Source organism: Seriola aureovittata, chromosome 23 (assembly GCF_021018895.1).
Source record: "Seriola aureovittata isolate HTS-2021-v1 ecotype China chromosome 23, ASM2101889v1, whole genome shotgun sequence".
NCBI classification, from domain to species: Eukaryota; Metazoa; Chordata; class Actinopteri; order Carangiformes; family Carangidae; genus Seriola; species Seriola aureovittata.
The window spans coordinates 17,408,486-17,432,025 of NC_079386.1; the positions used below are offsets into that span (position 1 = coordinate 17,408,486).

General features: G+C 39.8%; 2 protein-coding genes and 3 long non-coding RNA genes across 7 annotated transcripts in view; 3 read left to right on the top strand and 2 right to left on the bottom strand.

The window, feature by feature from the left end:
* Nucleotides 1-16,788, top strand: LOC130164517 (uncharacterized). The gene is made up of 4 exons (XR_008826620.1): nt 1-340; nt 1,614-1,700; nt 2,115-2,269; nt 16,678-16,788. It is a non-coding gene; the product is annotated as an uncharacterized LOC130164517 (long non-coding RNA).
* LOC130164515 (uncharacterized) lies at nt 559-8,738 on the bottom strand. Its single transcript, XM_056369300.1, has 10 exons — nt 8,437-8,738; nt 7,214-7,282; nt 5,896-6,041; nt 4,961-5,135; nt 3,999-4,025; nt 3,129-3,208; nt 2,882-2,975; nt 2,686-2,793; nt 2,073-2,234; nt 559-1,770 (listed from the first exon to the last, which is right to left on the bottom strand). The coding sequence occupies exons 1-10, from the start codon at nt 8,468-8,470 to the stop codon at nt 1,631-1,633; spliced, it is 1,035 nt and encodes a 344-aa protein (XP_056225275.1). The 5' UTR covers nt 8,471-8,738; the 3' UTR covers nt 559-1,630.
* Nucleotides 16,770-23,540, bottom strand: part of LOC130164514 (FHF complex subunit HOOK-interacting protein 1A-like) — a 14,070-nt gene continuing 7,299 nt past the window's right edge. For both annotated transcript variants that reach the window (XM_056369299.1, XM_056369297.1), the window contains 10 exons: nt 22,775-22,876; nt 22,440-22,496; nt 22,250-22,336; nt 21,552-21,719; nt 21,382-21,461; nt 20,540-20,718; nt 20,347-20,458; nt 17,577-19,134; nt 17,351-17,471; nt 16,770-17,039 (listed from right to left, as the gene is read on the bottom strand). In XM_056369299.1, the coding sequence (XP_056225274.1) occupies nt 16,807-17,039; nt 17,351-17,471; nt 17,577-19,134; nt 20,347-20,458; nt 20,540-20,718; nt 21,382-21,461; nt 21,552-21,719; nt 22,250-22,336; nt 22,440-22,496; nt 22,775-22,876 (2,697 nt within the window). In that variant the 3' untranslated portion in view covers nt 16,770-16,806. The remainder of the gene's footprint in view (nt 17,040-17,350; nt 17,472-17,576; nt 19,135-20,346; nt 20,459-20,539; nt 20,719-21,381; nt 21,462-21,551; nt 21,720-22,249; nt 22,337-22,439; nt 22,497-22,774; nt 22,877-23,540) is intronic.
* LOC130164518 (uncharacterized) lies at nt 21,369-22,286 on the top strand. The gene is made up of 3 exons (XR_008826621.1): nt 21,369-21,479; nt 21,582-21,683; nt 22,199-22,286. It is a non-coding gene; the product is annotated as an uncharacterized LOC130164518 (long non-coding RNA).
* The window catches only part of LOC130164516 (uncharacterized), a 3,498-nt gene continuing 2,331 nt past the window's right edge, over nt 22,374-23,540 (top strand). For both annotated transcript variants that reach the window (XR_008826618.1, XR_008826619.1), the window contains exons 1-2: nt 22,374-22,515; nt 22,754-22,908. This is a non-coding gene — a long non-coding RNA (uncharacterized LOC130164516). The remainder of the gene's footprint in view (nt 22,516-22,753; nt 22,909-23,540) is intronic.

A 23,540-nucleotide genomic window follows, 5' to 3' on the forward strand; every position in this document is an offset into this window, starting at 1 on the left:
CGTATTTGGAGGAGAGGGTGGAGCTGGGGAGGAGAGAGAGGTGTGGATCTGACCTGAGAACCGCAGTCACTATGCACCGGCATCCTGACGGACTGCACTGATGGACTGTAAATAAAACGTCCCGTCACTGTTGGCTGGCCGCTCGGATTCTAGCTAGCTGCTAACTGACGGTTAGCCGTCACTTCGCGCCACCTGCTAGCTAGTTCGAGTCACTGAACGTTCAGCGTCTCGGCCGTTTCTGTGCTGTTGGTCCTTAATGGAGGATTTTTCATGACGATGTTGGATAAGGAATATGGCGGTTGTGCGGTTAATTGATGAAGACGCGCTCTTGTCTTTCGCGGTAAGTGAAATTCTTAGCACTTAGCACTAATTAGCTGGTATGGATGCCTACGCGTAGCATACCTGGTTTGTTAACTTAGCATGTTAACTAGCTAATTAGCCAGCAAAATGACTTATAATTGGGTTAATACTATTACTACAGCGGGTACAGAGCTAGATGTGAATGCAAACTGGCTACATGTTAAGTGAAGACAAAATAATAAAACACAGGGGCAACACTTTGCAGTAGTTGTTAAAACGTTTTTCATTTATTCAACAATGAACATAAAAGTAAAGGTGTACCTGAAGCTATTTCATCCAGTCACAAAAAAAATCTGTAAAGAAAATTACATCTTTAAGTCAGTTTGATTGTAAACGGACAAAATGAATTGTATTTTTTAAATTGTCCTCTATTATTTTCTACAAAGATACGTAGGTATAAACAAATACTAAAAATATTGCAAGTTAAATCACAAAGGCATAAAAACTATCAATTTCTAGTATTATACACAGACATTCACAACTTACAAAATTCAGATTTAAAATATGTATGAATGTGTATGTGTTTTACAGCATTTCCATGTTACTGAAAAAATATAATATAGAATACATATTTACAGTAACTATGGCACTTAAAATACCATTTAGTCAGGGTGATGCCACAGCTATATAGGAGACAGATTTATAATAGCTTGCTAGCAATACATTTTTGTAGTTTGAGAAACAGAGTTTAAAAGTTTAAGGCTGTGTTCATGGATGGATTACCCAACAGGCCAATGGGCACAGGCCCAGGTGGTGAGCAGGTCAGGAAATGACTGATGTTTGAAATGACTGTTAATATTTCTTCCTTGAAAGTCATAGAGGTCAGTTAAACGATGCAAAATGCACACAAATAATCTTTCCGTCTGGGGGTTGAATGAGGATAATTTGACTATTCTGGTTAGCTAGTAAGCTAGCTAACGGTTAGTTCTGGTTAACTGAGCAGACTGTTGTTTGAGTCATTATTATGATATAGAAACCAGAGCTGAGAACAAGAAGGTTACTATGTGACCTCCATTTAGAAAAACATTCAACTTTACCCGACTGCTCAGTTTGAAGTGGAGAACGCATATCAACACACCACAACAAAACGGTTCAAGCTAGCTTTATATTTACAGCTTTTTGGTTGAGATTTATATGCTGTTCTCTGACAAATGATTCAAACTAGCCGGGAGCAGACTGGAAATACAAGAGAACATTGTTGATGTCTTGATGGTGTTTCAAAGACAAAGTCTCTGCCTCCATGTTGATCTTAGAGTCATCGGTGAAGGTGCTAAGAAGAGGAGGAGGAGGAGAAGGAGAAAGGAGAGAAGGGGAGGACAGAAGAGGTAGCTTCAGGAGAGGTGAGGAGCTGATTGCACCACGCTGGCTCGTCCAGGTTTATTTCAACAAATGGGTCAGTGGAGAAAATGCCTAATGACAGAAGACAATACAGACAAAAGTATTACAATGAGATTTGAATTATCCAAAGACATTTAATGAAATACACACAGCACAAAGTGGTGAAAAACAGCTAACCTAGCTCCAGCAAAGATGCCTTAATATACACTTTATATCTTTGTGATATAAACAATGAAATAGCTATTTCTTGACAGACAAGCATTTCTTTGCATTTATCATTCCTAAAAATGCCCTGCAAGTCTCACAGCTCTATAGAAGTGCAATGATGATTTTTGTTTTATAATTTATGTCAGTATCCATATGAATAATCTTACATGGGTTGTTGTTGTTTTCGTTCTGCTGTGTCTCCACAATAGCATCGAAGAACAGGTTGGTGCTGCTCGGTGAGTTGGACGTCTTGTCAGCTGGGTCATCGCCTGATGAGGGGCTGGTGGGCGAAGTCTCCAGACCATTTGCATCTGGCTCTTCCTGTAGATCTGGAGATGTGGACCAAATGGGAAGAGAAGAAAAGGTAAGATCCAGAGTTATTGAAAAGATGTAGACTTGATGAATGTGACGATGGGAAATGTTCCGTGCACATTGGGCAACACGGTTGCATTCAAGCATAGGAACAAACTTAAATGAGAGCTGAAATTCTTCAAGTTCTCTGAGGCCGTCAAAACATCATTAATGTTGATTTCTGCTTCCCAACATAAGGACTTGAGAACTTTGTCGTCTTTTCTGTCCTTTACTTGATAAACCTTTTTAAGTTTTTGTCTAGTACAGAACATCACAACTTGATCGAATGTAAGGCTTGGGAAGATTTTAGACCACAGCCATTTCGAAAACTGGTAGAGATACAGTTTGATGTCAAGAGATTCTTTGCTGTTAGAGTCTTATAATACTAAATACTCGACACAGCACCAAAAGAAGCATTTAATTTTGTACCGTTCTCTCCATTACAGCCGTTTTCCTCCGGCTGTAGACTTGTGCCATTGCTTACTGGAGGAGTTGAAAGGTCATTGGTGGTCACTTGTTCTTTAGGCGCAGGTCGCTCTGAGATACAACACACACAAGTCAGGATAGTCTTATAGTCTTATATAGTCCTCATAATTTAAATGCAACCACACACACACAAACGCACCTAGGTCATCCAGGTAGACTGGTTCAAAGGTGCCGGTGGGTTCGTTGAATTGATTGATGATGGGATTTGGGCGCTGAAGGTCAAATGAATATGTCTGGAAACACAAATGAACAAGTAAGCTAAAATGTGGCACACAGGAGCATCTGTTAACTATCTTCATTGTAACATTGAGTGGGTGTAAAATATGTATTTTAAAGGAAATGACACCAAAAAATAATCTCTCCATCTCTATGATTTGTTCCCCTACCCTGGAGACTCTCCTGAGGAAGTAGAGGATGACACACAGGACAATGATCACCAGGATGATCAATACCAGGATCACATAACCTAGAGAGAGATGAAAATAGAGATAGAGAGCTTTGTCACTTTTATTAGCAGCGGTAGTACGGTTAGGGTTGGGGTTGGCGTTAGCTAATGGATTTGAAAGGAAGTATAGATTTATAAAGTGATGTAGATAATTGAAACAATTTCATAGTTTAAAAAAAAGTAAAAACAAATATTAGACGGATATATTTGATTACTATGAAAGAATGGAGCAAGTGTTCAATATCACTATAAGGGTGGGGAAATGTTGCTTTCATAAAAAGTGACTTTAGGAAATAAAATAGGATTAAATAAAACTTTTATTGTGAAATAAAAACAACTAAAACAAAACTTGAAATAATCAATGATAATGACGATAATAATATCATTAATTAAAATTAAAATGTGTTATGTATTTAGCACAAATTGATTTAAAAAAAAAAATTGTATTTATGTTTTTAATATTGAACTTTTGGGCCTCCATATTAAATGGCATTGCGTAAAAGAAATATAGAATTAGACATGTTTTCTCAAAATTATTACTTGTGTATCTTCTATGTCAGACCTATTATCTCAAAATTAAAAAAAAATTATGTCATAACTTCAAGAACTGGTTAAGTCATAATTCTGGGATTTTCTGTGAATTTAAAGTAAAAAAAAAACAAAAAACTATAATGTAAAATTATGATAAGTCAGTCTGATAGTAGCTGTAGCAGAAGCGGTGAGAAAAAGAAAATATTTACAGCAAAACAAAGCAGAATACAATAGAACATGCTGCTTAAGGTTAAAAATCATAATAATACAATTTCCTTACCCCAGGATGAACCGCCTGTGTCTTCCTCTGTTACGAAAAGAGACAGACAACTGGTTACTGCTCAGTACATTCAAACAAATACACTGTCATTTCATGGCGTCACTGTGCACGCCCTCTAGTGGAGAACAGAAGAAAAAAAATTTACAACTAAGGTATTTTAATATTACTTAAGAGTCCATCAAAACTTCCAAACCCCCTTCATTTAAGAGACTACATTCTGATGTTCAAACAGAGCAGACTGGATATTATTAGTTAGTTAGTTAGTGGGAAGGATGTCCTTGTGGCCTTGTGGTTAATTGTCCCAGATTTAATTTCAGCTGGGGATATAACAACATAACATACCCCTCCTTCTATCTCCCCATGTTTCCTGTCTGTATCTACACTATTTCTGTCCAACAAAAACAGCTTTCCAAAGGCTTTAGCCATCTGACCTGACAGTCAGTTTGGATCGTTGTTGATGACTCCTTCAAATTAAATCCCCAGATTGTTAATAAAGTTGTCCCACAGGGAATAATATTAACACTTGTTATTTAGTTCATGCAGAAACAATATCCACTTTCCAAGTGAGCACTGCAGTGTTTTTACGCAGACAATACCATATTCTATGTCAACTGCAAATCAGGCTCTCTTTAGGTTACAGTCTGCTTTTAACAAATTCCCAACTTCTTATTTTGTCATTATCGATTTTAAACTTGACTGGTTGCTATTGAAAATCCAACGTTCAGAAAAGCTGAGTGTATGTGCACTTTGCATGTGAAGAAGTGACCACCAGCCGTTGGGCGTGCGTCTGAACATATGTGTGTTTGATGGTTTGTCAGATGAGTGTGAATGTGTTAGAGTGCATGCGATTGTGTAGACGGCAGAGAGTATGAGCACGTGATAGCTGTGGTTTGACACACAGGAAGACAAACTGAGGCACGCAATTCGTGAAGCTGCCTTTTGCATCCGTGACAGTCAGGTACCTGGCTTTGATGAGGTCGCCTGAAAAACTGTCGCACTGCCAACTCCAGCGCCCTCGCTCACGCTCCCTGTCGTGCTGTCCAAGGCTGTAACAGGTGCCTTTGTGGTGCCACCGCCTCCCACTGTTGTGTTAAACGAACTGTCATCCTCGTCTCCCTTCCTTGTTTTTTCTGTAGTCTGTAAAAGACATAAGATCACAGTTTGTATAAGTAAATATGACTCTGACTGACTGACAGCAGTTTCTAATTCAGATAAGCTTGTCTGGCCTGATCGGATTGATTTCCATCAGTCAGGTCCAGCTGCAGTGCTTTAGTGTGTATATATATTTAGTTGTATACTGTATCATCATGTTGAGGGTAATTTCTTTTAAAATCAGCTTTAAATATGTTGTTTCACATAGTGGGTCCTGTATGTATGAATGTATTTATTTATTTATTCATTCCAATGGTTTTGGTTGTATTAATGTTTTCTTACAGCAAGCCATTAAATTCCTTTAAGCTCCAGAGGAATTTAAACTTGTGTGAGATAGGTCATCCCTTTTAGAGAGGAATTAGTAACCATTATATATTTATTTACATATTTTTATAATGTTATTTTATTGTCACTAAGACTGCTTCATGTTTGACTTAAATATTTAACTGTTCCAGATTAATTTGATGTTTGACATTTTAAATAATATTCTAACCCTAACGAGCTACAACATCTTAATTTATGCTAAGCTAAACTTCTTAAATATGAAATAAAAGCCACTGTATATTTAAGTATGGCATTTTAAGTAATGAGAAAATAACATCAGGTATTTTGTTGCACTCTGGGTTTAACTTTTCCACCGGTAAGAGTTGGTTTCAAACAGCAGAGTAGCATTTGACTGGTAGCATGTTACAGGTACAGAGGTACGACTCGAAGTTCATTGGCTCAGGTTGGCACTAGTTCTTACCTCACTGTCTGCTGAAAGATCATCTGTTGCATTCTCTGTGACAGTAGTCTTTAAAGGGGTGGGGGCCTCCGTGGGGTTGGTAGAGTTATTTTCAGTTTCATTCAGTGACTGGATATATCGGTTGTCAGTACTGGGGGCCGGGGAACCTGTGTCAGACATAGAGGAAATACACACAATCAGCCAGATGTTTTCTAAACAGTAATACATGACAGATACAGGATGTGGGCACTGTCACCATGGCTACGTGGTAATGGTGTGACACGGCAGCACAGCTATCTAACACAGTACAGCAGAAACAGTACCTGCAATGACAGGTACGAATTTGCAACGACGTCTGTGTAGGAAACCTCCCTAAAGGGGTCCCATTTAAAATAAACACAATGGGGATCGATGATTGGTCGTTAGCTACGCCTATTCACAGCTCATTCGCTGTCTGGCTGCTGCTTGGTCGATTGAACGTGCTGCTGCTCAGTCCCGCCCACTGAACACCGTCAGTGTTCAAGCTCTGATGTGGCTCAGAATTAAGAAGGAGAGGAGATAAGGTCTGTCCACAAAGTCTCTAGATATGCCACCAGTTGATTTTATAGAAAAAAAAAGTAAATAAAGGTTTTAAAAGTCGCCAAATCTCGCGAGAAAATCACTAGATTGCCAACGCCACTCAGTAAGAACTCCCCTTACAGGGACTTAATGTGTCGATGAGCACTGGTTATGTGGGTTATTTACAATCTCACAGCATTTAAGTTATTTATTTATGTTTTTATTGTTCTTAATAATATATCATATTATGAAAATTACAATGTTTTTCACGCTCTTTATATCTAGAAAATTCTACGAATCTGAACATTCAAAATGAAGAAAAATGTTAAATTTTGGACATTTTTTGTTGGTGGAAGGGCCCTTTGGCAATGCAGCATGGACAGGAACAAGACAATACAGTTAGGCACAGTTCAGGACGGTACATCCGACCTGGGCAGCACAGTACAGTACAGTTCCCAAAGTGGCCCAAAGAAAAGCCAAAGCTGTTTTAAATTAACTTTAACTATGTTTAATAAAGTTTTAAAACAAGGCAGCAGTCAGAATTAGTTAAGTCAAAATATTTGCGTTTGTGTATAAAGCTTAAAGAAATGCTGATAAATCTCAGCTTTTAACTGACTGAGGCAAAGATAGATCAAGGCTACAGGGAGTACAAATGTACAGATGTACTCCATGGTCAGGTTATTGTCCGACCTCGCCGTCATTGCAGTGCAGTGCGTGACAGGACACAACACGCCCTGGTCCACAGTAGGTCATGTGTTAATCAGGTGTGGCGTTACCGTACCTTCCTCCCCACGTGATGAATCAGAAGTTGAATCGAGTTGTCCTCTGGAAATTGAAGAAATTGCTAGAACTGAGACAGAAAGAGAAAATGATGAAGGGAGAAACATAAGACAAGATAAGAAATGAAGTTTGGCAGAGCCATGCTGAGAATTATGTAAAGTCACCTGAAAACACCAGTGGAAATACACAAGGACTTTAATGTTAATATGAGCTAAAGCATCACATGTGTCTTAGTCCAGCACTTACTTGAACATAACCAGTTCTAGTTAAGAGGTAGATGATACTTGTTGACCACTAAGTTTTACTTCACAGAGCTGCTGCTGCTGCAACAGGTTTTCATATGTGTGAAAACGTTGGTGTGAAAATGCAATGACAAATAAAAGATCATAGAATACTGAAGTGTATTAATTACATACTTTATACACACATTCCACGTACTGTGACCTCTGACCTTCGACTGAAGCTTATTCAACTGTCTACCCTATGTTTTATATATAGTAATAAATACACACATCAGCAAGAAAAATACTAATTCACTTACACAGTTTCATATTTTATGTCTTAAAACAGATTTTTTTTAATTTTTTTTTTTTATTAATGGATCAAATGATTGTTTGCTGCCGTCATACAGTAACTTAAATATTAGGATATATTTACTATATTGAGACACATGTTCAGTGTCATGTTGAATAGAAAAATAAAACTTCATTAGACACATTTATGGTAGAATGAACGATGCTGTGTTATTGAACCACTGGAAAAAAATAAGTAAAAATAAATAATGTGGTTTCCCACAATTTTAACTTATAATGTGGCATTTGTGTGCTCCTTACTTCCTGTATAAAGAGGGCAGGGGTACCCAAGTCCTTGAATGACCCTTAAAGTGCATGCAAATATAGATTTGAGACAAAAAATAGAAAAGATCAAGGCTTTTAAAGCTTTGGTGAGTGAATCATTGGCATTGGAAGCAACTGAAACAGGAGTTTTAGCAGAATCAAGACAGTCAGGAGTGAAAACAGCGCCTGATTTAACTGACGAGAAAACAATCTGCGAGTGAGGGCGGGAGCCCTGATCTAAAAACAGATTTAATGTTTCTCTTCTGCTTTTCTTACTCATAAAATCTACTTTTTATCTGGGTTTATTGCTAAAAAAAAAACCAACCAAAAACAGCGATATAAATAAAAGTACGTGTGAAAGTAGGTTTGACAGTTGAGCTAAACTCACCGAGGAAGCAGAGGCGACTCCACAACTTCATCATGGTGATGGATTTATTTCTGTCTCTCTCTCTCTCTCTCTCAGATTTAGTTCCCTAAAGATGGTGGATGATCATCAGCGAGGCTGTTGAGTTTCTCTTTTATTTTCTTAATTTTGTTCCTTTTTCTGCAGCCTTGTTGCTTTACCTCGACTCTCGCTTCTTCTCTCTGAGCGCTCAGCTTTGTTCTCTTCCTCTCTCCTGCTCTCTCTCAGTATCTCTCAACCTTTCCTCCTCCTCGCTCTCTCTCTCTCTTCCTACCTCTGCAGCTCTCTCGCTCTTTTGTCCTTTCTCTCTTTACAACTCTGTCTTCTTCTCTGTTCTGTCACATGTGCCAGTTGTGGAGAACATTTAACCACACAAAATACTCCAAAAATATCTGCATTGAAAATTGAGCATTACACTTTTAAATGTTAGTATTGGCTTTCAGCTCAGTTCAACACCTTATGTTCCACGTACATATTTACAGGAATATCCTAAAAAATAACAATGAAATACTGTAAAATAAAGCGTTGCTGCTGTTTAACTATTTCCACCCTGTTGGTTTCAATGCATTATATTGCATATTTAACTGTTAGAAAGTACAATATTTCCAGCATGTAATGGAAATACTCAGGTATTATATTCCACCATTGCTATATGGCCAAAAGTATGTGGACACAGAATAGTGGCTCTTACTGCTGCAGCACACAATGATATTTTCTGATTTGTAGTGATCTTTCAAGTTTGTAGCAGCAGTTTGGGAAAGCACCTACTCTGTTTCATCACATTAGCACTTCTGGGTACAAATCTAGGAGATGTTTTCCTAGTGGAGGAACTCGACCGGCCTGCAAAGAGCTCCAACCTCAACCCCATCTAAAACATTTGGTCGTGGGACTAAACCCCTGCATCCTGGTTCTACAATCTACCAGAGGGAAGTTTATAGCTGCAGAATAATGCAGTAATTATTTGTTTTTGTAACTCTTTCCACCCCCGACAGTACTTTCCCTGTCTCACCCCACTATTTCTCAACATCTCGACCCCCACGGTCTCTCTCTCTACACTTCACTCTCTTTGTCTCTCTACCCTCTAAGTTTCTCTCAGTATCAGTCAGAAATCAGGAACTGAGTCATCAACCGCAGCTCTAGCTCAGATCAGCACAGGATGCTAGCTTAGTTTGTGACTCTATACCTCAGCAGCTAGGACTTATCTCGTTCTAATTCTCACTTTGTCATGTTTGAAGCCACTGCATTAAGATCTTTAACAACAACATGAAGGCCCTTCAACTTCATTTTAAAACTACAAAATGATAGACATATTCTAAAAGCTCATGAAGACCAGCTTTGGTGCTTGATTTATCATTTTTACAGTATGTATTTTTGAAGACTTTCATGCTTTGCTACAAGTTAAGAAAATTATCTAAAACTTATTATTTTGGTGCAATTTACTTGTTGAAGATGTGATGTCTTCAACAGGTTTTGGTGTCACAGTTGTGGAAGTTCTAACTTTGTTTTTATTTTAGCATTATCAGAAAAGTGTAAATAAAACACCAAAGATAAAAGTACATATTTGGCAGAATGGCCCCTGTTTACTGTTCAACAGTTTAATAGTTTAAATCTTATTTTATAAGTTATATATACATGTAAAACCTGCTAACCTAAATGTATTTTTTCCCCCACTCCCTGCACTGTAGCACGCTCTAGTACAGGCTGGGGTTACCTGAGGACGAGAGAGAGGACGGGTCATCTTTATCTAATTTTTCAGATATGAGTAGGTCTAAATCGTCGCTGTCAAATAATGAATAAAACCCGTTGTCCATAAGTTGTTTGGACCAATCATAGTCATGAGGGAGGAACTACTGGCAGCTACTCGCAGCGACTGTTTTGGTATTTGTAACAATTGCCTTTCACAGACGGCAAGAAACCGACGTGCTAACTAGTTTCCAAATCTCCTCAGACTACGGTTTGTTGATTCTGTATATTGTTGATTTACTTGAGCAGGTTAGCAGGTAGCAGTGGACTGGTACTAGCTAGCCATGTGCAAGGCAAGGCCTTGAACCTTGACCCTCTGGTAGTAGGACGATGGACTTAAGCTGTGAGTCAGTTGGGGAATTCATTTGGAGAAGCTAGCAGGGAAGAATACTTGGTAGGAGACAGGTTTACTGGACAAGTCTTGGAGCAAGTACCATAGAGAAATGTAATGTAGTTAATTTAAATACATCTGGAAATAACTGGAACGAGGAGTGTGGATCCAGTTTTAAAAGCTTTACTATATTCAGATAACATCAAAAATGCATTGTATTGTAAATGTATTGGTAGAATAGATTTCTACTCAACAACAGTGATGATATAAGATCTTCTTAATCTGCTAATCACCAATTCACAGAACCATTTGATTAACTCTGTCTGATCAACTCAGCATCTCGACATCCATAAATAAATTGTTAAGTAATGAGTTTTACTTAAATTCATAGGAACAGAACAGTTCTGAGGTCCTCAGAGAGAGAGGTACTTAAATATGTGGTTATAGAGTGGCTTCCCTTTGCATTTTCTTATCAGAGGCTAATTTAGAGATGAAGAGTCATATAGAAAGAGTCATAGAAACACCACAAATAAACTTTAGAATATGAAACAAGCCTTTTCATTAAACACATTCTGAAAGATTGCAGTGTATTTACGATTACACAGTTCAACAAAAGGTCATCACAACATACACGATATGAAATGCTCTTCAATATGCTAGCATGCACAAAACAAGGAGAACGTAGATCAGGCAGGGGCGGGTTAGGTTAGCTGTGGAGGAGGAGATGGGGTCACTGGTGGTGTCGGCTGTAGGGAGAGAGAGAACAGGTCGTCCATTAAAAGGCAGCAACATGGGAGTTAACAGAGCATTTTACCATGGTGTCACAGCGAGGTTTGTCCTCTTGCAGGGCTTGTTGCCAACCTTTTCTTTGTTAATTCTCACTTTCTGTGGAAACTATGGCATCAGTAAATGGCCATATTCATGTTCGGTGATTGTGCCAATTAAGCAGTGAGGTATGGTTAAGGTTAGGCCTGTAAATCACTAGGTCAGGGTTAGGGAAAGATGATAGTCAGTGTTAATAAAAAGGCTATCAGAGTTGTGTTGTTTTATTAACTGCATTTTCTTTCCCGTATTTTGTTGTAATCATTGTAAACAGAATGAATCCACTGCTCACCGTGCCTAGCTACGGTTGCTAATCTATGACAGGACAATTGCTGCTAGTGCAAAACTAATGGTCAATTGATTGATTTATTATTACAGACTGTGAAAAGTTTTGTTTTATGTCGTCCATCTTTTTACCCACGAAATAAAACATGAACATGAGAGAGCTGAAGGTTGAGGTTACCTGTGGAGGGAATGGAGAACTGGCTGTTTTCAGCTGGTTCACCACTGCCAGATGATGAAGAATCTTCATCATCCATTTCATCATCGTCACCAGCGTATCCTCTCGATAAAATGATTGTTGCAGCTACATGGAAAAAAAGACAGAACGTGATGTGACGCCTTAATACAAAGCAATATGATCCCTGTCACAGGGTGAATATCTGTAAGATGTGAGCAGTTTAATTTAGAGTACTGGAAATTAGAAAACAACAAAGTGATGATCAGTGACAAGCCTAAAAGTTATAATATGATGATAATGATTTTGTGCAGCCAAACGGTTCATATCCAGTATTAGCAGAAATGATTCTGTCATATTGCAGTTAATCTTTCAAAGCTCGTTATCTGAGTCACTCCCTCATGCACTGTGATTCTTTACTTGGAGAGATTTCTCTTTCCCGTATTTCCTACATAAGGGATAGATTATAAATACCAGAGAACACAAGTTGTAGTGAAAGGGAAAACACTTGTTGTTTATATTCCAGCTGGCCCTTGAGGCCCTGAATCAATGGCCAGACGGAAGCAGTTCACACACTGTGTAGTAAGTGTGAGGTATCTGCAACTGAGTGTTTAGCCTTCCTATCCGCAGCACTGTCAAGATATTTGACTCGAGGATTTTGACCAGTGGTTCAGCTGCTGGCAGAACTTCTGAATGTCTGAGGTTTCCTGTACGATAGTGAAACAGAATCTCCTCTTTCCTGTGGCCGTGGTGTGTGTGATGTGAGGTGTGAGATGGACCCTTTTTTTAAATACAGGACAGTTGAGACAGCATGCAAACATAAGGGAGGTTGCTCGCCACCAGAGTAAGATTAGATGAAGACATGCAGCTTGCATGTGCAAAACCTAAGTTAGGGTTTGTTCTATGAGGGGAAGTGACCACATTTGGATGAAGAAGATGATGAAAAGATGAGATATTAGCTTCAGTTTGCTTTATCCATATTTCTATCAATAGTGCAAAAGTCTAATTCTTCTGCAGCCTCTCATTCACAGTGACAGGTTACCTTTAACATGTTTTCTGTGCTGTTTGGAAATTAATGTTGGTGAAAAAGCCGAAGAGGATTCACCAAATTGATTTTAAAATATGTTAAATTGTTTGTCATTCATGCAGAAGCAGATAGAAATAATGGTGAATCAATAAAGAGAGGACAACGTGAGAAAAACTATCAATTCATGCTCAAATATTCATCCGTTTCTTGACTGTATTTGACTTTGGTTATTGTTCAGTATGAAGTTGTGCTGATCAATTAAAAAGCATTAGATTGATTGCGTGACTCGGCTGAAACCTAGGTTATAATGTGGTAGAGATACACTCCGTCAGGATGCCATTTCAAACCAAACGCAGTAAACCACAGACACTCACCGAGAGCCCACATCAGCAGGTAAACCTTCATCGTGGCCATCGCCATCACCTCTCGTCCTCTTCTTCTTTTCTTCTCCAAACGTCAGGTGAAGAAAGTAACCAGGAGTACCAGCGTATCTCCAGCTGACAGAAGGCTGCCACTGTGACTCTGCCATCACCTCACATCTGTGTATGCGTATATGTTCACATTACAAGACAGGAACTAGCTAACCACAGCCGTAGACATCACCAGACATGCTGTCTCAACTAACAGTATTAAGGCACTAGGCGCAGTTACAGGCATGAAGAGTAAAGGTGAGGAAGCTTTCAAAAAAAAACCATGAATGTTTTTTTTTTTTTTTATTAATCCGTGAACTTCATACAAAATGCAGTAAACAAAAATCAATATTTGGTTTGTTTGTTCTTATTGCTGCTGAAGATAGTTCTTTACGACTTGTCGCCCTGCTGCAGGGCATCAAAAGTGCTTAATACATTGCATAATAATAATTTAGATGTAAAGCACAGTGCAGCCTCACAGAGCTTCTAGCATTGTCTTGTTTTCTCAGTAGGTCAGAGTCCAGATTTGAAGCAGAATGACAAAACTTACTCCTGAGTTGAAGCATCTGCAAAGACACAATCATATAAATCATCCGCTCTATAGCAACGTGGATGTTTAACCCATTTCCTAAGGTACTCCCAATACCAAAAGATACAGTCTTCATTACTATATATAAACATGTAAAATTCTGCTGTTGAAAGCGTTTTCTGCTGTTTTCTTGTGTGTAAACTTTCAACTGACATTAAGTACACAAGTAGCATCAACTACTAGTGGAATTAACTACTGCCGAACACACTCAAACTTCCCCTGATGATGTAAAAGGCAACCATGATGAAACTGCACTTCAATGTTTCTTGTCACTTTCAGACCACTCCGTGTTTCCTTTAATAATTGTGCAGCTGTCGTGGTTTTGATCTTCAGTTTGATAATTGTCCTCAATCTGTCTATGGTCGGGCGAAAGATATTTTTCAAGGTTCCATTTTTAAAGAAACATAATAATTACTTCAGTACCACTTTACAATAAGACTGCCCTTATAAAAGATTCATAAATGGATTAAAATTAGGTTATTAATTCTGTTAACACTTTATAAATCATAAATAAACAAATATGAACAAGTTACAACAGTTTTCATACATTGATGCAGGTTCACTATTTGGCAAGATCAAGTTAATGCTTAATACTCATTAATCTTAATAATTCGTTACTCCCATTAATAACTGGTAAAAGGAGCCTTATAGAAACTCATTAATTAATGGCGATGTGTTTAACACTTTACAATAAGGCTCCTTTTACCAGTTATAAATAATTGTAACAAAAAAGTTAAGCATTAAATTGCTCTTGCAAACTCTTGAACAAGTGAATCAACAACTTAATTATTAACATTTAGAAATCCTCTATAAGGGTAGTCCTTATTGTAAAGTGTTACCATTACTTCCAAAAATCTGGGCTATATTTATTTTAGTTTTAAATGACAGTAAGATGTACTTACATGTGGTGATTTCCTTTGCTGTGGTGCTGCACCACTGAAAAAAGCTGCCATTGATACTCCAAATACATGAATGAATGTAGGAACAATGAAATACAAAAAGAAAGAAAGACACAGACAAAGCATTAACAATCTGCAAGATATTTTATGGCCTTCTGAAAATCAGTTTAATTATTTTTCACATCATATTGGCAATAATTAATTCCAAAAGGAAAGAAAAGATGAGACTGTCGTAGCAGTGGTTCACCAGCAGGTGGCGGTATTAACAGTCAACAGGCTGAGCCGGGAGCTACACAGCTTCACGGTCCAATGCCACAGTGTCATGATGTGAGAACAGTTTGTATAATGAAGAGGCTGGTTGTGTGAACAGTCACATCAGAGGGGCAACAAATGATTCAACAAGACAGCAGTAGCTTGCTTGTTGTTGGTGTAAAAATGTCGGAAGTCAGCACACTGGTCTGAGAGCTCAGGTGAATCATACTTTACTCAAATCTACCTTCTTTCCTACCTGATCTGAACGCACCACAGGTGAACACCAGAGGGGCTTAACAGCAAGTTATATCACTTCCTTTTAGGTGAAAATGGACAAAAATAAAGAAATGTGTTCACAAAATTCACACAATTTACATTAAAAAAAATTACGCACACTGACACAAGAGCAAATAAGATAAACCCAGATCTGATATTTGCATAAGATCTCAATTTTCATTTTTGCATCTCGGTATATTGCACTGAAATCTCTTTGTCGGTTGAAGTAAGGCTTTGTAGTCACTCTGTAAGGGTGTTTGTGTTTGTGCATATAAAGACACAACAGGAAAACAAGATCATTTTCACCATCAAAGTTTCAGCTGTAGCAGTAAGAAAAAACAGATTAAAACAAACCTCTGCCTATAGATGCACAATAACACAACAGGAGAGACAAATATATGTGAAAAACACACATCCAGTTTTGTTTGGTGTGTGTGAAATCGAGCCATTAAATTATATTTTGACTTTACTCTCTTAAAGTTTTAATTGTTGAAACAAACTGTCTAGTTCCCAAAAAGGAGACACTTTTGGAGAAACAAAAAGGGGATTGTTTGATAAAGCAAAAAAATAGGGATTAAGTTAAGTAGTTAAAACATGTCTCCAAATGAAAATAAGAATTTCCATAACATAGTAAAGCACATTTGGGCCTCAGGGATTAAAGTCATCCTGTCTTTTGTAATATTAATATTTTAAATGACATCTTTTAAATTGATCATACTGACCTTTAGCCCAAGCAGCTAGCTAGCTAGCAGCTTACTAGCTAGCAGCTTACTAGCTTGCCTAAAGTCAAGCAGCAGCTGTTTTTTTGTTGTTGTTGTTGTTTTTTTAAAGTCTAATTAAATGTAAAATCACATTAAAGTGAGACCATGTAATTAATCCAGTAATTATCACCACAGTAGCTGCTGTTCAACAAACGTTACCTTAGTCTCACTTTAATGTTTTTTATTTTTATGCTAGTGTTATGCATCAAGTTTCCCTTCCTGAGTAGGAGGTTGATTTAAAAAAGCTGGAATAAGGTCGTCTGCATTTTTAAATAAAATGATTAAATAACCAAATATCTTCTTTTTTTTCTTTTCTTTTCTTTTTTTTCCATATCAAGAAATAAGTGCAAGGATTTCAGAAAACAATGTAGAAAACTATTTGCACTGATCCCACAAATATATAGAAAACTGAAAATGATTTATCTTCAAAATAATCTCCATCAAATTATTTTCATTAGCATAAATATCCATATACACATGGGGAAAACATCAAAATATTCAAGTGCTGCCAGGTATGTATATATAGATATATATATATATATATATATACATAGTGTACAAATCTATGCATAAAAACAATATAATTTACTCACACCTGTTGTGTTACTCCTCAAGAAGTAACATAATTTGTGTTGCATGTTTTGTGCTTGTACTTTTAGGACCTTAACAAGCCCTCAGTCTACTGCTACTCTGCTGCTGGCCACTTAGCAGCTCCTTTGACAAGTTTTCAGCAGTGCCTTGCTCAGAGGTACATCGATGGCAGATTCTCAGAGAGCTAGACACTCCCATTACTCCTCTGCAGAACAGTCCAGTGCGATGCTGTGCTCCTGGGCGATGGCGGCTAGCTCCTTGAGGAACTCGGCGTACAGGACGATGGCGAACACTCGGCTCTTGGCCTGGGGGGGGATCGGAGGGCAGGGCGGCAAGACGCCAAGAGGAGGCAAAGCCAGGGCGTTCCTCACAGAACCATTAGGAAGAGAAGGGTCCAGGATGATGTCGCCGTGTTGAGACTCAAGGCACTCTGAGGAACGTGAGGAAATACGATAGTAAAGGTAAATCAATCTGCTTCAATCAAAGTGTTTGACAGATCGTCAATTTATGCATCTGTCTTTTCTAATTCACGTCCACTTTATGCAGAAATTCATCATGTTAACTACAACATCATATCAATACTGCTGCTGTAACTTTATCTAACATTACTACTGGTACTACTGATACTACTGCTACCTTTGTAGTACTACCATTACTGCAGCTACTTAACTAAGCCACTAAAACCATCAACGGCTGGGCTCAATATAATGTTTGAGGGTGTTAACGTGTGTGTTCGTTAACCTCTAAACTTGCTGTCCTGGTCTTTAGCCAACAAGAACCTCCAGGCCTGAGTGACCAGTGCCGGATAGTCTGGTCTGGCAGCCACGTAGCGCTCAATCTGAGCGTGCACCGACAACAACACCTACGACAGACAAACGCAGGAATAAAAGTATTATCTTCTAGACGCGTGAAACAATGAAATACAATAACAACTCAGACATATACGATGTGTGTGTTTGGACGTTACCTGATACAGCGTGCGTACGTTGGGCTGGTTGTGTGTCGTGTCTGTGCTGAGCAGGAAGGATCTCAGCAGAGGTTGTGGGTACGACGCCAGCTGGGCCAGGATGCCTGTCACCAGCAGGTTTACTGCAATGGAGTTTTCCAGAAGGTTCTCGAGCCGGGACAACAGGACGCTTATGAACGGACCTGTAAAGGGAACTCCGTGTCTACTGCTGCCTTTCTTACCGCTGCTCCCCGTCTCCTCTCCTTCCTCTTCCTCGTCTTCCTCCTCCATCGCCTCCTCCTCTCCTTCCTCCTCTCCGTCATCCCACGAGGAGCCGAAACCTAATTCTTTGCCGAGTCCCTCTTCCTCCTCTTCCAGTTTTTGCCTCAGCGCTCGGACCCGCTTCCTAAATGTGCCGATGTTGTCTGTGATGTCGTCACAGTCTGGCTCCACCCCAAAAGAGAGCATGAGTTCATGGTACTGGGACAGGAAGTCGTCGTTCTTAGCGACTTTGTTACCGGGTAGATTTGTAGGCTTGGCCTTGGTTGCAGAAACCACAGGGTCAGATTGATGATGGCCATTGGGTAGAGTGTTTGTCACTGAACACGGTTTGGGACGTTGTGTGTTGTGGTGTACATGCTGTTGGTGCGTTGTTTGCTTGTGATTGACAACAGTTGCGAAGTCACTCACGTTGCAGCTTTTCTTAAATACCTGGGCGTCTTCATCAGCGTCATCACATTCTTCGATGATGTGATTCTTTCCATTAAACCCATTGGTGAAAACTCGATTTCCCTTCAGCTCCACTTGTACATCTGTCCTGTTTTTTTCATCTTCTTCTTCCTCCTTCCTTCTCCCTATCTCCTTTCCACAGTCCTCACTCCACCTCACTTCCTTCCCATAATCTTCACTCCTACTTCTTTCTTCCTTCCCTCCATCCTCACTCCTCCTCCTTGACGTCATAATACTGTTAACCGTTTCCATTACCGTCCTCCCTGTTGTCGTTAACATTGTTGTTATTGTCGCTGTCGACACTCCCGTCGACACTCGCTGACCGTTTGAGGTGCTTCCTCCACGTGCCCTTCGATTTGCGGCCATGAGTCGCTCCAAAAGGGCCGCCTTTGTGTCTTTCTGGGCAACTAGATCGTAAACCAAGACGTCGTCCTCAAACTCGGATTCTTCTACATACGAGCCATGCACCAACTTGATTGCACTGCGTCGCATTTCCTGGATGTGTTGAGGAGGTAGAGGAGGGGGGGCCGTCACGCCGCCATTTGCTAGCCCTGTGTTTATCAACGCCGACGAAGAGGGATCGTCATCTGCAAAAATGTCGTCCCACTCCAGCTCCAGGGCCGAACTGGCTCTCCCTGCCTGGTTGCCCATGGAGATAGTATCTGAGGAGGAGGGGGTGGGGGAGAGGGCCGAGGGGGGAGGAGTGATCACCAAAGAGGAGATGGAGTCGCTCTTGACTCGCTGTACAATTTCTTCCTCATCTTCCACGTCGTCCCCTGGTGTGTCCGATTGGTACTCCTCAGACGAAGGGTTGATCCCGTCATACGGGGCTGACCACAGCCGACATGCCCTGCCGGAAAACAAAACCCGTCAGAGCTCAAGATGTTGGACATATAAATAATCTTTTACTGGGTTATTCCCCAAAATGAGAGATTAGGATCATCAGATCACCAGATCTCTTGCTTTTAAACCACTAGCAGAATGGCAACATCTGGCTATTTATCTATCTGTCGGTCAGTTCACCTCTTTGCTCCAAACTGAAATATCTCAACAACTATTGAATGGATTGCAGAGAAATGTGGTACACATATTCATAGTTCCCACAGGATGAATCCTAATGGTTTTTGTCATCCTCTGACTATTCCTCTAGTTCCACCATGAGGTTGACATTTTGGATTTTTAGTGAAATATCACAACAAATGTAGAACAGATTGCCACGAGCCTTAGCTGTACTTTGTGTGAATTAGTAAATGTTAAACTGAAAGGGAAGCACAGGAACACACTTAACATCAGCATGTTAGCTTTGTCATTGTGATCATGTTAGCATTCAGATCCATGCAACACACAGTACAGCCTCATAGAGCTGCTAACATGGCTGCAGGCTTTTAGTCTGTTTCTTTGTATCAGACTTTACTTGTTAAAGAACAATACAGGGTTTTCTTCTCTGTAAAGCTAATATGCTGTTAAAGGGACCCTTAACCTGCCATTAGACAGTTCAGGATGTAATTTGAATGTCTACTATTGGTTTTGCATAAAAATCAATGGTTTTAGACTGATCTGTGGTTGTTTAAAAACCTGTCTCATGATGTTGTACTGAAAGAAGTCTATTTAATACACTAATGACCATTCAGAGCTGAAATATTGCAGCAAAGTTTTTCGATGCCTTGCTTCCCACAAACAAGGCCTTGTTTCATCATATCACGGCTGGTTTTGTTTTCAGGATGTTCTTGTCAATCTGTCGCAGTGTTTAAAAGCAGAACCTTAAACTTTAAAACTAATGTAACCATTATTTAATAGAATAATTCAATTTCCATTCATTGAAACAGCATTTGACCTCCTCTATAAATGCAGTACCAGAGTTTGCCCAGCAGGTGTCACTACATCACTTTACATCGTGACAGTGGAGCAGCGCTTCAGAAAGTTTTCCCTGGCCACCACTGAAACTGATGAGTAGTGTATTATCCTATCTGAGATCCAGATTGTAAAATAGCACTATTTTCTTTTATTCCATAACTCATTCCCTGATTTCATCGTAGAGGAAACACAAGTCGGGCACACTAACCTGTGGGAGGTGGCGATGGCCTGTCGTGCGTCCCAAAGGTAGTGGAGGTAGTTTACATCCATCAGAAAGTCTGAACCTCGACAGTAGCCAACGCTGTCTGACACTGACAGCTCTGACACGGACAGAAAGCTGACGTTAGTATACACGCATGTGAAAGTGTGTATGAACTCGTGCATGTGTGAGTCGCACTGACCTGCTCCTTTGGGCCAGTGGATGTGCTCAGAGTGCGAGTGTGTGTTGGCGTTGTGGATGTACACGGGGCACCAGGAGGGCATGAGGAGCAGGAAGGAGGCGGCGCTGGAGGAGTAACAGTCTCTCTGCTTTAAGGAGGAACGTTGCTTCCTGCTCAGGTGGCTGCAGGGAATCAGATACCTGAGGAGACAAAGACACACCCCGCTCAGTCCCAGCATGCATCCAGAATTCATTTACAGTCACATGTCAACAAGCATCCTCCCTGGGAGATACATAAATATTTATGCAATCAAATCCTGTGGCGATTTCTATCATCCTGATCTTGGTGCTAAATGATTGGCCACTACATCAACAATATTAAAGGTCCCATATTGTATAAAAGTAGATCTCCATGTCTCTTTGCTTTTGAGATCGTTTTTGGTTCTTAAAACCACAAATATATCTTCTTATGAATATCAAAACAGTAATTAAAACACAGGAAAAGTGAAAAATATGGGATCTTTGCTGTAATGTCCCATGAGCAGTGATGGATCTATTTTGTATCACATTAACTGAGTTCTTATTTGTGACTAACACACCAAAAACGCTGCTTATTTGCAGGTTAGGATAAGGTTTTTTAGTTAGCATTAATTATATTAGTCAGATTTCTTTCAGTTTAAAAAAAAAAAAAGCTTTAATCCACATGTTCTGCTTCTTTTTGTGCAGATAAGAAAGTCCTGTGTCCTGTGAGACGAGACAGAACAGATGAAAGAGACTAAGATTTAACTAAATCTCAGAGTTAGTCCAGTACATGCTGCCGAGAAAAACAGTTTGACCATTTATTTTTGAGCCTGTCAGACCGACCTGAACACCAGCTGCAGCATGACGTCTTCACAGAACAGACCGATCAGAGTCCTGAACAGAGCCAGCGACACCGTACCCAACTGACGGACACACCAAAGGTCAGAGGTCATCTTACTTGTTCGGCTAAAGAATCAATCAAATATCAGACTGCGATCCATTGTTACCGTCACCTGAAAAGGTGTGTTGACCCTGCTGACCAGCGTGTCCAGTATGTGCACGTTGTCGTGCGTGTGCAGCAGGATGAAGGACAGGAAGGTCTGCAGGAGGGCGGGCTCAGAGATGGAGCGCAGGAACAGGTCCAGGTACGCTGTTGTGGTCATCACCTCCTCCACCGTCAGCTACACACACACAGAAATGTTAATGTAGGAGTGAAATAACTGAATAACAAAGTATTCAATCACCATTACATGAGCTTTATTTACAACCTGGTGAGAATACTATAAACATGGATTTTCAACTGGGAAACAAACATTCACATCTGCCCTCTAGAGGTAATCACATGTAGGACAAGTGGGAATCTCCTGCCTGCTGTAATTTGTTCTTTTGTACATTTTGGGTCAGCGGTGAAAAGAACAATTTACTCAAGTGTTCTTCTTTGTTTTATCTGAAGTGTTGATCCATAAGAAGATATTTGATTAGATATAAGAACCAAAAACCATCTCAGTGTAGTTTTCTGACAGGTGTTGTTCTGCTGCCTTGTTGTAATTTTACTTTAAGTACATTTTGTTGATAAAACTGATGGAATAGTGCCTCAGTCACATTTTGAATGCAGGCCTTTAACGTGTAGTTGACTAAATATCTAAATCCAAATCCTCAGTCAACACCAACAGGAGTTATCAGGAAATACAGTGGCTGATAGCGACGCTACCTTGTGAAGAGCAGGAGCCAGAACAGGCACCAGGAAGCCGTTGTAGATGTAACCCAGCAACTGAGACCGGATGGAGGGATGAGCAACCTGAGAGGAACAGATGAAGACAGGCAGAGTGATGAATCCTTCTTTTTATTTTTAAATAGCCATTGTGTGTGTGTGTGTGTGTGTCTGTTTGTTTGTACATTACCTTGGTAACAGCACTACAGAAGTCCAGCGAGTGCAGGAAGTGGACGAGAGCTGGAACCTGTTGACCCAAACATCAGGTAAGAGGGACGTCATCGTTCAGACAGTTAATCTATAAATTAATAAATCACTTCACTGAACCAATATATATTTTGATTCATTCAGACGTATTATTTTTTGTATTTATACATTTTTTATAACTCAAGAAATGTTGGTCTGTTCACCACTGTGGTCCGGACTGAAATAAAATGGATCTTACTTCATTTGCAGACTCAGATCCGCTCATTCATTCATTTATTTCATTCTGTCGCTCATTAGCTGTGTGGTCGTCATGGTTACCTGTTGCCAGTCGGCCTGGTCCAGACAGTGCCAGTCCTCGCTGTAAACCTGCAGCCTGGCCGGGAGAGACGAGTACAGACCAGACAGACCTGTGGCCAGCACCTGTGAACACACACACACACACACGGACACAGGTAAGCTGTGCACAAACGCATGAACACACACGTTCCAGTTTAGATCAGTGTGTTCTTTTTATACAGAGAAGAGAAAGAGTGCAGTTACAAACAAAGGAGGGACAGGAAGGAAATGTGTGTTTTCATTGATAAAGTGACGATTCATTAAAGTTTGACTTTTTATCTTAAACAAAATCTTCCTCCCAGCAGCTTTAAGTCTTCTCATCTAACTCTGCAAGAAAGCAAATCTATTCCTCAGAAAGATGAACTATTTCTTAAACAAGAGAGGAGAGAGAGAGGGAAGACGACAGGAAAGAAAAGCTGGAGGGGAGGAGAAGGAAAAAAAGAGGAGAGAGGAGAACAAAGGAGGAGAAGACAGTAGAAAGCAACATTGTTAACGTCAACATAAACAACAATAACAGCGGCGGCGGTCAAACAGCTGCAGTCTCAAGTCTCGCTAACAATCAGGCAGCCGTCCAATCACGTGCAGACTTGCTAATCCCTCCCTGTGTGCGAGCCAATCTCACACTGATTTACTAATCTGCTCTCTGCATAAAGATTGAGGTCAGAGTGTGGTCACATGGGCTTAAATCTGACACACACACACACACACACACACACACACAGGTGGCTTTGCTCGCCCTTTCACCTAA